Source organism: Anopheles coluzzii, chromosome 2, assembly GCF_943734685.1.
Source record: "Anopheles coluzzii chromosome 2, AcolN3, whole genome shotgun sequence".
NCBI classification, from domain to species: domain Eukaryota; kingdom Metazoa; phylum Arthropoda; class Insecta; order Diptera; family Culicidae; genus Anopheles; species Anopheles coluzzii.
The window spans coordinates 38411881-38428569 of NC_064670.1; the positions used below are offsets into that span (position 1 = coordinate 38411881).

Consider the following 16689-nt stretch of genomic DNA (forward strand, 5'->3'; position numbering starts at 1 on the left):
TATCTAAACAAATCTATCTGATCCATTTATCTGATCCATTATCTATTGACGTTCGAGACGTCATCATCCGGGACAGGAAAATGTATTCTGTAATGCAATTTCAAGCAATGTAATGATTTAATTCAATTGCTTTTTTCCAAATCACATTAAAGCACTTTTTTCTCTTGCATCAACATAATAAGAGCTTTTTACGTTTTCAAGTACCACCCGAGAGATGGCGCTAGCATCAATCCAAAAGCTTCTCCACTTGGGGTATATTTTCAAACTTATTTTAACGGTTATCCAACATCCGCCAAACAATGCGCATGCGTTTGAATAGATTGAATGCCGGCGTTACATGTTTTCAAACTCCCATTAAACTATCGACCAAACAAACGAAACCAAACAAACAAATTCAAACACTCCCTATTCCAACACGTTCAACATGCCGGTGAAAACACTTTGCTCCGACGATTGGTTTGAAATTGCACTGCTGAAGCAAACCACCTCCTCGATTACCTTCCAGTGGACATTCCGGAACCCGCTCGCTGTGCCGTACGATCTGTTCAAGGTGGAAAAGTGCTACAGCGTCAAGCGGGATCGCTGGGAAACGGTGTACTGGGGCGCCGGTACGACCCTAACCGTGCGCTGCCTCGAGCAGAACCTCTGCTACTCGTTTCGGGCAAGCATCCTGCATCAACCGTCGGACGGTGCCGACTTCCAGTACGCCTATCAGTCGCCCATCTTCAAAGCGTGCACCCTGCCAAACATCCCCTCGACGATGGGCCTTTACCGGGCGGTCAAAAAGTGTCAGCCCGGTTTGGTGAAGCGGCTACTTCACGCTCGCCCCGAGCTGGTCAACGTGCCCGTGCACGGTGAAACGTTCCTGTATCTGGCCGTGCGGAGCAACAGCCTCGAGCTGATCAATGCGCTGCTCGATGCGGGCGCCAACATCGATCTGGGCGTTCCGGATACGGGCGTAACGCCCCTGCATCTGGCAGTGTACCGGCGCAATCTGACGCTGGTGCGTCATCTCATCGAGCGGGGTGCCAACGTGCAGGCACAGAACTGTGTCGGTATGACGGTGGGACATTATGCGGTCGATGCGAACGATGTGAACATGCTGAAGTACGTGCTGGCCCAGGGTGTCAGTGCGGAGACACGCGATCGCTGCCAGTGGACACTGATCTTCCGGGCGCTCTACATGCGCACATGCGTCGATATCGTGCGCCATCTGCTGGAACGAAAGTGCCGACTGAAGGTGAAGGACAGGCTACGGCTGACACCGCTCTACTACGCACAGCTCTGGGGACAGGAGGAGATTCTGCGCTTGCTTAGAAGGAGGTTAAAGATCTGATTAAGCTTGAGTGAAAATAGAAAGCCCAAAAGACACAAAGCAAAGGAATAACACATGAACACGATCGCTTACCACCCTTCACCTTCGGCCTACTCAACATAATATGAAATGGAATATTTTTCTGTCAATTTTCAACTTTATTTACAACTCACAACAAATAGACTGTGTGAGCGTTGCCTTGCACAACCCAAGCAGATGTAGATCTTCTTATGCAATCTATCCGATGTTTCTCGTTTAAGTTAACCTGCTGCTTACTCGCTTCCATCTGCACGCTCGCTAGATAACCGTTTTTCCCCATCTCTACCTATAACCGAAGTGGTTTTTGTTGCTCTAATCAACGTGCGTGTTTCACTATTTTAAATAAAATGCTAATTCTACCGTGCTCCTCGACCGCTCCACAACTACCCGCTAATACTGCATCCCGTGCGCGTCCTGCCCCTCGTACAGACGATCACACGTCTCACGCCACCACCGTTCGTCGTAGCAAAATTGTGGGCGCAACCGCAAACACAAGTCCCAGCATTACTGTACACCAACTGCTTCCTGCATTAGCACCAACGCCCGTCGCCATCGGTTGCCAACCATCGTCGTGGCTGTCACCTTTATGATCCGGATGATGATGGGCCGATCGTTTGCTCCGAGCTCGTCCCATGTCCGAGTCTGTCTCTTCGTACGGGATCGGATCCTCGTGTGAGCTTGCCATCGGTTTGACAATCGAAAGCTTGGTCGAGATCGGTTTACCGGCCGCTCCGGACTGATGCTCACTGCTCGCACTGTCCTGCGCATTGATGCCACCCGGGAGCAGCGGATTCGCGTACTCCGACACCGGTGGCTGGACAGCAGACGAACCACGCGTACCGTAGATAGCGGCCGTGTCCGGTGCCAGATACGCCGCTATCGGCGGATACTCCCCACGGAACGGGCCAAACTGGGGAGTTTCGCGCAGCAGCTGTTCCGCCTTTGTGCCCGGACCACCGACCGGTGGCAGCGGTTCGCTCTGGTGCGAAACCGCCGTAGGTCCGTTGACGAGCGACATGTCCAGCACGGCTTTGCCATCGAAAGAAACAACCGACCCGTCCGACCCGATCGGTGGTAGATAGAACGGATCGACCCGTTCGTTTGCAGCGCCCAACGCGTCCTGCCCTTCGCCCACCACGTCGGCCGTTTCGTCTGGCAGAATTTCGACGTTGCGCTTCGTGGCCGATTCACGGGCCGGGCCAGCGGACGGTTTCACCTGTGCCATCGCCATACTATCCAACGGCGAGGGAATAAACATCGGCTCGAACGTTTGCTTCGACGGTTCGTCCTCCCCGTGGATCATCAGCGCATCGCTCTCGATCGCTTCGTCGATGTCGTCGTCCTGGCGGCGCAAGAACCCATGTGCCCTGTTGTCCTCAAACTCGAGATCGTAATCGTCCTTGCGGCGGTAGATCGGCTTAAAGCCACTCTCCACTACGACCGAGCTGGGCTCGAAGCCGTGATTAGCCGCATGCGTTTCGTACGACATTTTCGATTCCGACACATCGTACGGCGTCTTGAAGATGGGTTTAATGTTGGGCTTCAGTGATTCCTTCACCGGTTTCGTGTGCCGTATCGGCAACGTGATCGGCACCGGTTCGTTCTTCTTCAAGCTCATCGTTAATTGTGGTGGCATGTCCGGCAGGGCGAATGGTGGACCACCCGGTGAGCTGGGCGGTCGCTGCTCACCACCCGAGATCTGTTTCGGCGGTTTCGCCACCATCATCTCCACCGAGGGTCCCTTGCGGAAGGGTTTAATTTCGGTCGGTTCACCCAGCAGCAGGATCGGTGCGATCGCCTTGATCGGCATCTTACCCTTCGCCACGAACGGACGCATCAACGGTGCGACCGGCTTCTGGTAGTGGCTCACGATCATCGATGGTTGCGGGATAACGAATGGCCGCGTAGGACGGCTCGGGCCGTGCATCGGGCGACGCTCGATCCCGATCGGACGACGCACGGGCAGCTTCACCGGGCGGAACATTGGACCGCTGTTTGGTGGGCGCAGAAAAACTGGTAATCCGGACGAGGAAAGAATTGGTTTTGCCGAACCATGATATCCGGGTGGAGGCGGGTGACGGTGTCCATGGGGACCGGGACCGGGACCGAAACCCGGATGGCCCGGGTGATGCTGATGCGGTATGGTTTGATTGACGCTCTCCACCGTCTGATTTGCACGCAGCTTCTCTTCCAGCTCTTCCGCCGCCCGAATGCCATCCTCAATGATGCGAGTCATCTCGGGGTTCTCTTCCAGGTTAATGTCAAACGACTCTTCCTTCTTCGTGTCCGGCGTCATCTTGTGGTGCTTGATCAAATCCAGCTCGTGCTTTTGTAGGAAGTTTTCATGCTGCTGTAGGAAGTTATCTGCCGGCAGCACTTTCGACTCATGTCGGATCGATTCCTCCACAGAGATGCCCTCATTCGGTTCGGCGTACACCTCGTCCAGCTCGCTTGGCTGTGCCACATCGCACGCGTCGTGAACGTTGATGCGCCAGCCCAGGTAACGGTGGGTAAAGCATTGGTAGTACACCGTGTCCGGGGTGTCCGCATCCGGCGTCCAGGTGATGATGCCCGGCTCACCAACATCACACTTCAGCGACAGGCTGCGCTGGTACGCACCAAACGAAGGATATTCGTCCGACGGTGGTCCATCCGGATTTGGCGTCCAGTTGCAGAGGCGTCCAACACCGGTCGGCACAAGCTTTCCGCTACGACTACGATGTACACCGGCAAAGATGCGAATGTTCTGCGAAAATAATGGAAAAATACTTGAGTGACATCCACTAACAACGATTGCGTATGGTGATCTAGCCTACCTTACGATCTTCCTCCGATTGATGTTCATATCCCCCGACTGAGTCATCCGTAATGTAGAAAGGATGGTACTTTGCCGGTACGTTAGGATCCAGCCCACCCTCAACAACAAATGTGTACGTCTTACCACGAACCACGTTAATCTCGGGAATCAAAAGACCATTGATATACCACGAAATTCCCCATCCGACATGGCCTGCAATCGATCATTCGCATTAGTATATCGCTCGTACACACACCCGCAAACCCCGCAAGGTTTTTACCCGTAATAGCTGGATATCCTTGTTTGCCACCGGTGGGGCCCATCTGAGCGTAGAACACGCCGTCCTCCGGTTCGTAGCACTGGATCGGAGGAATGTCCCATGCACCTGGTTTCGCTGGCGGTCTCGCCGTTGCCGGCACCTGTGGCCGCTGCTGCTGCACACTGTTCGCTACATCCTCCCGTCGATTGCCACCACCATAGCTGGGCGCAGCGCCCGAGGACAGCTTTTGTGGCTGTTCTGGCTGCTTCTGGTCGGATTCCGGCGTCGGACAGTTCCAGAACGGTTGGCGCCCAAAGTCAATCAGCTTGTTACCCTTCAGATAGTGCGAATGGTACGACACCTCGTAGCGCTGATTCAACGGACCTACGGCCCAGATGATCGCCTGCGATGCGTTGGTAAACACGGGCAGATCGAGATGGTCCGCAGCACGCAGCGGACGCTGGTACGTGACGATCGAGTAACCGTTTACCATGGCCGCATTTAGCAGCCGGATTGAGTTACTATTCTCGGTAATGCGTGTATCAGGACAGCTGCCACGTCCACCCGAACACTGCGATTTAGCATCAAGATAGTAGTCCTGTGCGTAGCCCTTGCCCGTTGCCTTATCTACCCAGACTACGGCTACATCGGCTCCCACCATCTGGCTCTGCTGTGGATTGGGTGAAACGCCGAACGACATGTACTCGCCGTCATCTTTAAAAAGTTTGCAGAAGTGAACAGTTATTAAGGTTAGTATAAACACCGTTGAAGATATTTTTTCTAGTCAATCCCAGATACCTACCCAACTTTGCAACAAGCTGTACGACCACACTTTCACCGGCGACGGCCCAACGAACCTCAAAGGCCAACTCATCGAGCAGGACTTCACAGTTCAGCTTCGACTATTGGTGTGAGCGTGTAAAAAAGTAGCAAACAATGATTGATAATTAATGGAAAACTCGCCACACTATAAACAATAAATTTGAAGTCTTTATCCCAGCTTCACGAACCAGTGCTTCAATTTTTATTGGCTGTAGCAAAACAAACCCACCTCCCAAATTAATATGCATCTATTTACATATACTTGCAAACCTGCAAGCTAGCAGCAATGCTAAAGCTACCTATTTACAATCACTTAATTGCGTTCGCTGCTCTCTCTCACACTCACCAAGCACGAAGCACAACAATTGGGTTAGATCGTTTCCAAGCGATGTTTCCTACTTACGCACGCCACTCCAACGAAGCATCTCGGCCTCCGCCCAGATTGAGCACGTCGATCGATCGGTTGATCTCATATAATTTCAAACGCTTTTCACAAGCGGCAAGCGGAAAAGTATCGATGCGCGAACATCTGTAACCACGGTGACTACTGTACGAAACAATTATTTACACGAAACAATGCAAGCGGTTTGCGTTTCCATTTTGCTGCTAACAACGCCGACCGTGTTGTTGGAGGTAACGATGAACGCGGTGACGCGGTGCGTAACGTCTCGGCGCGGCTGCCGACGCTACTGCCCGTGATCAATTGCAGCAATTGTTGCATCTCACGGATGCATTCCACCAGGCAGCACTTAGCGATAATAGGATTAGTTAATTACTCACGAGGCAGTTCCGCTAGGCACCTACGGCTGTATGTGACGGCTGGAGATAAAAGCATGTGACAAATAACGCGTACAGGCTTCCCGCTTGGTTCGACTTGAAAGCTTTTAGCGCCAATCCGATGTCAATGAACTTGCGTTGCTTGGTGGGTTTTGCTGGCGAGAGTGGGCTTGTAACTACCAGCCATTCGCGCACATCGCGGCACCGTACGCACATTCTTCACATTCGCGTAGCCAAACGTTTTTCGCTTGTTTTTTTTCTAGATGCACGACATTGTCCTTTATTATTAGCTTGTTTGTTGTTGTCAGCTGGTAAAGCAATTACTACCCGACCGTGTAGAGTGCAATTACGATGAAAAATCGAATACTTTCGTCCAATTATACGTTATAAAATAGTGCGATTAACGATACTCAACAATCACGCATTTAGTTTACATTTGTTAGTAATTTTAATAACAAAAAGACAATCAATTTACATTTTTGTAGTGGAATATTTATTTACAACCTAAAAGGATGTCACGGGACTCTTCTCAAATGTTCTTCAATTTCATAGCTCTCGAACAATATTACAAATTCGTTTGCTTTGTTTTGCAATGGGAGATTAATGAGATAATTTAAAATTTTCATAATTTTTCTGCACAAAATATCATTTCCACCAAGATCTCCCACACGTGTTTACGGAAAGTACAGTAACACTAACAATACCATTTCTGCGTTTTGCGTCCTTAAGCAAAACGTGTTTACATTAAATAGTTATGTACTTAAAGATAGGCATTCGAGTAGATCGCTGCTTTTTCCAGAGCTCGAGCAGCGATCGCTGATCTCACTGACCCTTTTTTACGGCGAACGCGATCGCTGCAAACGAAAGTAAGGTTTGGGATACATATATAGCACCAGAAGTATTTGGCTGGTTGATCGTAGATCACTGCTGCGGAATGAAGCGAACCTCACAGTACTGATACCTAAGGTGCATGATATGTTGTAAGTGAAAAAGGGTTTGTTTGCAATAAAGTTTTTCGTGAAATAAAATGAATTCGAGCATGTAAAGTGTGTAAAAAAGTTTGTTTTGATTTCAAACCAATCCAATGTTTTTGTTTAAAGTAGTTGTTATGGGTGCCTGATATGATACACGGATGTGTGGTAAGTAACACAGACAATGAAAGTGTGAGTAAACATTGTGGCAGCATTAGATGAGTGTTTCACCCTACCCTTCAACCTGAGTGCCCGTGTTCGTTATGTCTCCCATCCTAAGCATCGTTGGACAGTGATGAAGACTGAACAAAACAACCGATCCCATCTCCATCTAGAACAGCAGTGAGCCAACGTAGTCCAGCAGCCCACCAGAGCTGCCGGAGCTTCCGCTAACCGCTGGGCGACCGGGTTTACGTCGCTGGTTGCCATTAGTTACCTGTGGGCTGATGCCAAGCATCTTCAGCGACGGTGGCACATTGATCTGGTCCGGGATGCGCACGTGCCCAAAGTCGACAGTGAATGCCTCGCACCACACACCAAAGTGACCAATGTCGAACACGGTCAGATCACCGGGCAGGGTCAGAACGATCGTCTTCTTGTCGTAGCGACGCAGCGGTGTCTCCTTGCCATTCTCGTCTGGGATGCGAATACCCTGCGATGTCGGTGCTGGCCCGCGTCCCACCCAAAACTTGGCATCTGAAGCAATTGAAAGGAGATTAAAAAAGGGTCCGATTAAATAAATGCCATGACTCCTTTACTTTTAGCATAACCATGAGAGTCTTGAGGTTGTTATTTTTTCAACTAATGACTGCGTGTTTCCACCTACGAAGCCACGGCTTGGACGAAGTTTTCTCTCCTGTTTTACATGATCCCAGTGAAGAATTGAATGTTTGACACATTCCCCTCCACTTTCCCTATATTCCACCTACCTGGTGCTTCGCCATCGTAGCTGAAGTTGGGTACGAGCAGCGTTTGCGCATCGACGATCACGATGTTGTCCGAGCTGACATCGTGCACCCCGCTCAGGCCCGCGATCTTGGTCGGGCGCGGAAAGTCCAGATCGTTCCGTATCTGCACATCACCAAAGTTGACCGAGAAGTCATCGCACCACACGGAGAACCAGCGAATGTCGCGCAGCGTCTTGCCCTCCGGCAGCGAGAGCGTAATGTCCTCGTTACGATACCGCCTCAGCACGCCGGCCCGGCCCCGCTCATCCCGCAGACGATGCGCACCCTTATTGCTAGGGGCTCGCGTATTACCGACGTAGAAGTAGGCAGCTGTGGTGTGGGAAACATTAACAGAGGTGCAGTAGCATTTTAGCGTTGGTAGATAAAATAAACGTTTGTTAGGTAACCACTAGCTCCAACCAGCGGGAAGCAGTCCTAACGATAATGATCATTCTGTTGGAAATTATAAACTGTGAGAGAGACGACACGTCGTCACTTACCGGGACCTTCACCGTCGTAGTTGAAGTTCTTCAGAAACAGAGTCCTGGCATCCACCGCATAGACCGAACCGGACACACCATGATGCAGCTCAGAAAGATCTCCAATCTTGGTACCATAGTATCCCTGCAGTGCGCTAGTCTGGTCCGCGAGGAAACCTGCAAATAAAAGGAAACGAAGCATAGTATATTTTTTTAAATTATTTCCATTAATCACATCGACATGGCTATTGCCATGGTTCGTTGCCTGATCGCGAGGCAAATGACCAAGAAACAGAGAAAGAATAACCACAACAAACCAAACAAGCTTCCGATTAGCATATCCATTTCGCAAAGAAGAGTGTATAAAGCATGACGTTTTTCGCAGTGACTTCCCATTTTTCAATGTCCGCGCAAATGTCCGCACCGATTTTACCCGACTACAGGAACCGGTTTGGGAGCCAGGCAACTTCCCAAAGAAAAGCAAAAATGAAACACATTTGTAACGTCTTAAATTAATTGGAGTTTCCCTTTCATTTTCCCTCGCTTCATCTCACCACTGCCGGAGGGTTGTTACAACGAAAGACTTTTCGTCCATTAATCTACCGCACCCTGAACCCCACCAGCCCAGCCAACACACACACACATTTGAAGAAGCTTTGTAATGAGTTTGTGTGAGCGACGAAATTCTTTCGCTGCCGCCGGAAGGAAAGTACTTTCTCAGCGATCTACCGTAGCCCAGCCTAACCCGGCACGGTTAAATTGGGCCGGAGGGTTTTATAATGTTTGTCGAGCCTGTGGCCTGTCGATTGATGTCGTGTCTACAACCCGATCCCCTGGCCCAAGCCCCACCTTTTGATTGAAGGGCGCGGACAGAGTTGAGAGTGTCGTAAAGCGTGTGCGATCGTAAATCCGACCGTACCCAGAGGTGAAGTTAGTCGAACGATTGTCTTTCCAACTGGGCGCGAAAGCATTGGAAAGCGCAACCTCTGCTGCAAGGCTGCCAAAGGATAAGAGGACACTTACGGTCCCCAAACGCACACGCTCTAGCGTCTTTCACTCTCGATCGTTCAGCATACATCTCGACACCTATGTCATTGTTGGCGTCGTTTGATTGATTGGCTCTAATGGTTGGGCTCGGGGTGCCTTTTCCTTCTCCTCGCACAACCAGAGTGCTCGGTATAATTAACATACCTTTTTGCCCGGCTAGCGTGTGAAACCCTGGCCCTGGGACCGGACGAGCTCACCGGTCTCGGTTGGGGATGGCGAAAGGAAAACAAAAGTGATTTTTCCTCCCTCAGTCATATCAAATTCTTTATGTTCGGTTCCATTTTGGGAGCAAACGGGAATGCCGCAACTCCGTCCGGGTGAAAGTTTTGACAGCGTGCTTCGGCCGGGTCCATCGACCCGAACTGGTGCTTAACATGACGTGTTGGCAACGTATTCTAGCACCGGCACGATCAACTCGCTGCTGATGGTTTTCCAAGTCAATTGAATCTCCCTGCCCAAGCCGAAGATGCCCTTCCAAAGCCAACATTTTGCGAATGATTAGCACTCTTTATCCCCAAAAAAGGGCATCAATTGAATCAATCGACCAGCGGAATTATTCATTCTTTTGCTTAATCTTAAAAAAAAAGTTGTATGCAATGATGGTACGAAGAAAAATACAAGCATCCCAAAAAAGATAAATAAAGCCTGATGACAGCCTGACTGACGTAGAAGCTTACCTCATCGCTCAGAAAGCTTGCTCGATTGGAAAGAGCGTGCCAGTAAAGGAAAAATAAAGATAAAAAGGCTACGAAACACAACACACAACACCAAAACCGCTGTGCCATTTCTGTATTGCGACATGATCGTAAAGTTGCGCAATCGATGAACCCTCCTCCTTCGCCCTACTTCAGGCGCGTAACGATCCCGGGTGGACGGGGACTCGTTCTTTTGCCGGATGCAACCGGCACTGGTGCGAGCGTGCACGGGAACAGTGGTAAATTAACATATAGTTAGCTGCACCAAGCGAGCGTCCAAGACTAGCGCTACTGAAACGGATCCCTTACAGAACAAAACGTGATGTAAGAGCCACTTTCCTCGGTAGGACATTGGCGGGCTTATTAGCGTGATAATCAGTGTGTTTGAGCTGTGTGCGGTTGAACCTGTGCTTTCCCTGTACTGTGTGATATCAATTGTTAGATGTAGCTTAATGCATCACATTTCGCCGTGATAAAGTGTGGTTCAGGAAAGGCAAACATGAAATATCGTCCAACGGCAACTAGCCTTACGCAAGGAACTTCTTTCTATATCATTAAACCCTAACCGAGCGGTAGTTAGAAAGCAAATTAAGTTTTCCTAGGCTAACAAATGTACCGCAAGCCGTAAACGATCACAGCCAAGTACCTTGTGCGTACTTGACAGACCACCGTATGGTTCAACCGTACAATAAATAGTACAACTTTACGATCGTAGCCTCAAACCGCTCGGTATGGGATCTGCGCAATCTGTCACCAGCCAGACATTGCGTCGGAAAAGATGCTTCCTTTTAATATGGTTGATTAAAGCGAAAGGGATGCTTTTACCACTTCTTGCACCATCGGAAAGCGGTCAATGGTTTTGTTAAGCGTTGCAAACGACACTCACACACAAACGGTGGTGCTTTTGTCCCCCGTCTTGTGAATAAACATGACAACTGAATAGATGACACAAAATTCAGACGAAGAAACCAGACAGAACAAGAAGAAACAAAAAAATGTACAAGCATTAAACCTCTTCCAACGCTGTGACCGAAAAGCGAAAGGGATCGAACGTTCGCAACGGAAGACAAATCTCGAGGTATCGATTTATGGTAGTTGGCTAAAGCCAACCCGTCCTGTTCGCTTCTTTTATGACTTCTTTTGGTGAATTTTTAGCACATTTTACACAAACGAAGCGTTGGAGATTGGCTGAATTGACCAGAACACTGTTCGTACCATTTCTATGCTCTATGGGCCATCAACTTTGCTGCATAATAATTGAGCTCAAATACTAACAATTGTTTATTAAAATAAGAAACACTCTTTCATGTATTTCTCATACAAACAATCAATACAAACAATCAGTTTCTATGGTTTAACTGCATCCAATTAATAACTTAATTGTGCACCCGCTTTAATGCTTTCTCAATGCCACGTTAACAAAAACGTTACTCAATCCTAAAGTTCGGCCCGCAAACGGCTTTGCATATCGCGCTCGCCACTCGATGACCCCAAAAAGGCCGCTGGCCTTTTTCCGTTTTTTCCCACCGACCGTTGAACCGCTCGAATGAAACAGGCTGGCAATTCTACGCGCAAACCAAGCGGCCCTCCCATCCCATCGCTCACCTTCCCGCGCGAGCGAGATCGCAGCCCGATCGCAAGATCATCTTCGTATGCCTTGCGCACGCGACCGTGCGCTCGCTGGCCGCATTCAGATGGGATTAGGCGTTGATCGTGTTAAGAAATTAACCGTGTGAAGCAGAGAAGATATACAGTGCAGACGCAAAGCACCATCACAAACACACGAACAAAACAAAAAAAAATCAGCGATCACACCCCCTGCCCCTGCCACCGATGGGGAGGGGAACAACATTTGCATAATCGTTTTAACCTTTGATAAATAGCGGTGCCTCACACACGGTGTGTGCCCACCCCACCCAGCCTTTCGTCGGTTCCCGTTGCAACCGTGAGCCCGCGAAACCGTGTGTGCGCCCGCCGGTTGAAGATGCAACAATCGATCTACACCACCAATCGAAAGGTTTTGCACACAGCTGGACATCGGAGCTGGCGTTGCCGTGCTTCCCCGGTTGTTGGAGTTGCTTGACGGGTTTCGGCGGTGTCGGTGGTGTGTTTCTCTTAGCGAGTTGTTCTTGTTATTTCGCTAGCTTGTGGTCCACTTTGCTGACGTTTGTTTGTTGTAGCTTCTCAGTTTGTTTTAATAGATTGATATTCCATTTTCCTTTTTTTTTTTTGTTGGGATGATTAAGAACCTTACTTATACATCATTTAATTTGAGATTTTCAACAATAAATTGTGTTTAAAAAAACACTGTTAGTATCGTATTAACTACATACCAAAGACCCGCTTGAGATACACCCATTTTGATGTTCTCATGGTGTTCACAGTAACAGATTTTTTATAATTTCTATCTTATTTCCATTCATTAACATTTCCAGCCACCTGAAATTGAATGTATCTAACGTGTAGATGCTTATAGTGATAAAACTTATACGTGTATTCTCAAAAACATTTGACCTAGCACATGTTATATTCTAGCTATCGACTCTTCAATTACAGCTATACACGATGCATAGTCTACATACGACTACCTCGACATCTCCTTACTATTGGTCCTTTTCTCAACCCCAAATCCAGACGTATTTTGTTACTTTTTAATATTTACACCATTGAACGAACGTTTGCGCTACAGTAATGGCAATGCAACCTGAACTTCTACCCCTTCTTCAAAGACTTGCTCGATGTATTCATTTCGCTTTTCGCACTGATCACACTAATTCATTCCAGCAATAAATGTAGCACAGTGTCTCCTGATTGCAGTCCATTTGCTTCGTTTCTCCGCCTCAAAAGAGAAAAGCCCTCTCCCCGCCAGATAGGAGCTCGCACCTTGTAGTGATATGATTTCAACTGAGCAAAATTGAACCGAACCATCCAAAAATAAGCCTCATCTTGGGGGTGCTCCAAAAAAAATTGTCGTCATTTAATTCCAAACAAGCGCAAACACTCCAGTAACGCTCCAGTTCCGTTCCAGCCAAAAGCAGACGGATACGCCACAGCGAAGCGGCTGTTATTAATTGCAAAAAAATGTATATAAAAAAGCAGACATCTCGCTCGAAAAGCTCACACGAAGCCAGCACCGAAATATTTGGGTCAAAATTTCCCTTTTCCAAGCGCTCGACGCTCACTTGCTGTGCCCACCAAACCTGTGCCTTTGTGCGCCTGTATGGTGTGTTTGTGTATGTGGGTATGTTTAGTGTATGTGTCTTTACGAGCCCAACCGTATGTAGCGAGCATAATTATTCAAATCCATTTCACGGCCAAGTGACTCAACGGGAAGCGCGACTCCGGACGGGCCGGACGGGTGCGCTTTTTCGGGTGCTTTGTTTTCTTCTTGCTTACTTTGTTGTACGGCACCGTCCCGTCAACAGTAGCGGACACTTTTCCGTGGACCGCCACTTTTCCAACCGTCGGCCAAATTGATAGCAGCAAGTATCGCGCAAGAGGCACGGGCAAAATCGAGACCGGCAAGATGATCAACGCTGACCGAGATCAGCCCCACTCCCGTCTTTCGCCTTCCGCTTTTCCGCGATCGGTTGAAGGAACGGTCGGGAAGAGTGAAATCGTGAAAGCCAACACGGGACACGGGGAAGCAATCATCCAAGACGAAGAGGAAGAGAAGGAAGAGAGGGAGGAGAAGGCAATATAGTTGCCGCCGCCAGCTCCCCTCCCCGACCCATACTTAAGAAAAACTGCACAACTGCCGAGGTGAGCGCAGCAGGAACCGAAAGTTGGCCAACACGGCCAACCCGCGGAGAAAAACAAATCGAACCAGGCACATTATGTGGCGAGGGGTGGGGGGAACTACTATCAAACTAGCCATATATTTGGGTCTTGCCATTCGAAAATTGTGAATTTTTATTCACGCTCAATACGCAGCGCCATTATTAATTATGATGTCGGCCCGGCCCGGCCACTCGGGACGGGTATCACTGCGCACGGATTCCATCCGATGGAACTGGGGAACCGGCACACGATAATTTTCAGCCACCCTGGTACTGGTACGGTCAGCAGGGGAGCAACAAATCTGGCCCAACCGGAATGGGGATGGCACGGGAGGCCCGCTAGGATGAATGGACACAAAAATAAGGGGCATGACTCTTCATCACGTCAAGATCTGTAAGACGTGTAAGATCAAGGGGCTGTATTACAGTTCCCCGCAATCTTGCTGCTTCTAACGCTCAGCTATTGCGAAGCTTTTGCTTTTTGTAGCTCCCTCCTGACGGTGGATCGAGAGTGGAGATGCCTTGCCCGACAATCCAACGTGCTGGGTGCAATGATAGTAGCGTCTGGGTGAAATGGAAGCCTGAATTCATCATAGCATCGTGGCACACATTCTTCAACCTGGGACGACGGGTTGTGCGAGTGTAAAGCGGAACAAGCGCATACCTGGTCCACAATTGACCCAAATCTCAGCGCCTTGCACGCGTCAATAATGATCGTCATCAGACGATCCGTTTCTGTGCTGGTTGGATTTTTGTTTGATGTTCAAAGTACAGATAATTTGAAGCCAACTAATGCGATCTTACACAAAAAGCATACACAGCCACTAACAGACGCGGTAGAAGAAGTTTACAGACATAAGCCTAAGATAGCACAAATGACTTACAGATCAAAATCATGCTAGCGACGGAAACGATCACTCTCGATCGCTGCCGGACGCTGCTGGTACTGCCGCTCGTTAGCAACATTTTCTCCACCTGGTGCTACTGCTAACGGTTATTCCGCTGTAGGATGATACGACACGTCTTAAGCCAGTCTTGGCTGGTTAGATCACAATACACACTTTAAACACCAAAAGGTCCTTCAGATTGGGGGAACAGTTCACTTTTAATACGTCTCTTCCGAAAGGTTCACTTTTAATCGGTTCCGAACTGGTCTTCCTTTTTTTGTGTCGTATCGACTTTGATTTCAACTTCCAGGGTTTTCTAGCAAAAAAAAACACACACCCAAGTCCCGTTCGTTTTAGTTTCCCCGTCGCTCGCTAGCGTTCCCTAGCGATCGTTTTGTTTTGCTGCACTACTTCACTTTCTGCGTGAGCAACCTCAAAGCCCAACACAGCTTGGGCTTCCCTTGTGGGAGCAAGAGTCCCGTTTCTTTTCTCTGGACACACAAACGCGCACACATTCACCTGCACACACACACACTTGCTTACACTACTTCCACTGTGATCTTCTGGTGCAAGATCACCTCCAGCACGGGAATACGGGGTCCAGTGAAGCCAAAGCCAACTGTTCTCTGGGCAATGGTCCAAGCCCAAATGAAGCCCGCCGCGATGGGGCACGAGCATAAGTATGGATCGCGTTCGCGTGGAGTCGTTCGGATTCGGATAACTTTGACGCTCTCGTCGTGATGTTGCGCTGAGAGGCTGGAAGCATTCTCGCGACTTGCAGTGCTTTTCCATTGGTGTTTGCTCCATTGTTGAGCTGTTGAAGCTGGATCTTATTACTGGCTGGGTACGTCATATGGTCGTACGCAAGAGAGTAGGCCTACTGTGATCAAAAGCACTCTTTAAGATCAATCCTCCAAGATCACACTGCGAAACTGCAAACCAACATTTAAAGTCCCTCCAAAATTGACTGGTAATCCTCGCTCGTGGCCTACATCGCAACAGGAAGACCTTCGCTGTACTTCCCCAAAAGTTGAACAAAAAGTGCAATTCCAATCAAACCCAAGTACGATCAACAATGAGCAGGCAGAAAAGCCTGCCCGTAATAACAAGATCCTCGCTCGAAACAGAGCTCCTTCCGGTAAACAAAGTCGATTCCTATGGCCAACCCAACGATCTAACCCAAACATCATCCGTGTGAACACAATCATAGCAGCACAAAAAATGAAGAGGAAACAACAGGGAACTGGCCCACTGGTAGCCTTGAAGCGGTTCAAAGTGGTTTTGAATTCGCTAGAAAATTAATTAATTTCCATTCCGTTCATCTATTTGCATCGTGTGCGCGTGTCTGCTAGTCGGATCATGCGATGAGGGATTAAGGTATCTACGCGGGAGTTCTGTTCGGTGGAGGGACACATATTACACGTCTTCCACCCATATCTAACGATAATATAACGCGTAGTCCGTTTCCTCTCCTTACCCTTAAATGTCACGGCCCGAGCAAATGGTTAGGGAGGCTAGTGTAACGACCGTGAACCATGGGGCTTGCAACCTATCCGGCCAATAGCTGGTACGTCCGCTTCCCATTCACTTGAACTGGAGTTTCTGAAACGGAGAACGGAGTACGTTCTAGGCGTTCTACTAGCCCCAGACGAATCGTGATAGGGCGCCGACGATAATGTAACCTTTTTCTTTTCTTTTCTATTGCGCTGCTGGCAACCGTTACCCGTCGGCCGGAATTCACGACCGTTCGAGCGCATCGTGCAGGTTGCCAATTCGCGCGATGACGCCCCGTAAAAGCGATGCCCTAATGCCTCTAGCCCACCGGCTGACGCTTGCCAACTTCACGGTGCAAGCCGCATTTGAGTTGGAGCATTC

General features: G+C 49.1%; 2 protein-coding genes across 3 annotated transcripts; one reads left to right on the top strand and one right to left on the bottom strand.

Annotated features, from left to right (window-relative positions):
• Nucleotides 1-381: 381 nt before the first annotated feature.
• On the top strand, nucleotides 382-1362 carry LOC120950290 (putative ankyrin repeat protein RF_0580). The gene has a single exon (XM_040368204.2). It carries the CDS (start codon nucleotides 425-427, stop codon nucleotides 1334-1336), a length of 912 nt encoding a protein of 303 aa, XP_040224138.2. The 5' UTR covers nucleotides 382-424; the 3' UTR covers nucleotides 1337-1362.
• Nucleotides 1363-1450: 88 nt separating this feature from the next.
• Nucleotides 1451-15481, bottom strand: LOC120950289 (protein Skeletor, isoforms B/C). 2 transcript variants are annotated; one of them, XM_040368202.2, is made up of 8 exons: nucleotides 14812-15481; nucleotides 8428-8583; nucleotides 7910-8257; nucleotides 7417-7676; nucleotides 5213-5312; nucleotides 4432-5124; nucleotides 4171-4364; nucleotides 1451-4100 (listed from the first exon to the last, which is right to left on the bottom strand). In XM_040368202.2, the coding sequence occupies exons 1-8, from the start codon at nucleotides 14891-14893 to the stop codon at nucleotides 1797-1799; spliced, it is 4137 nt and encodes a 1378-aa protein (XP_040224136.2). In that variant the 5' UTR covers nucleotides 14894-15481; the 3' UTR covers nucleotides 1451-1796. The 2 variants fall into 2 exon arrangements, with proteins under 2 accessions (XP_040224136.2, XP_040224137.2); XM_040368203.2 differs by lacking the exons at nucleotides 1451-4100; nucleotides 4171-4364; nucleotides 4432-5124; nucleotides 5213-5312 and adding an exon at nucleotides 6480-6863 and having other exon boundaries at nucleotides 14812-15480.
• Between the last annotated feature and the right edge of the window lie 1208 nt (nucleotides 15482-16689).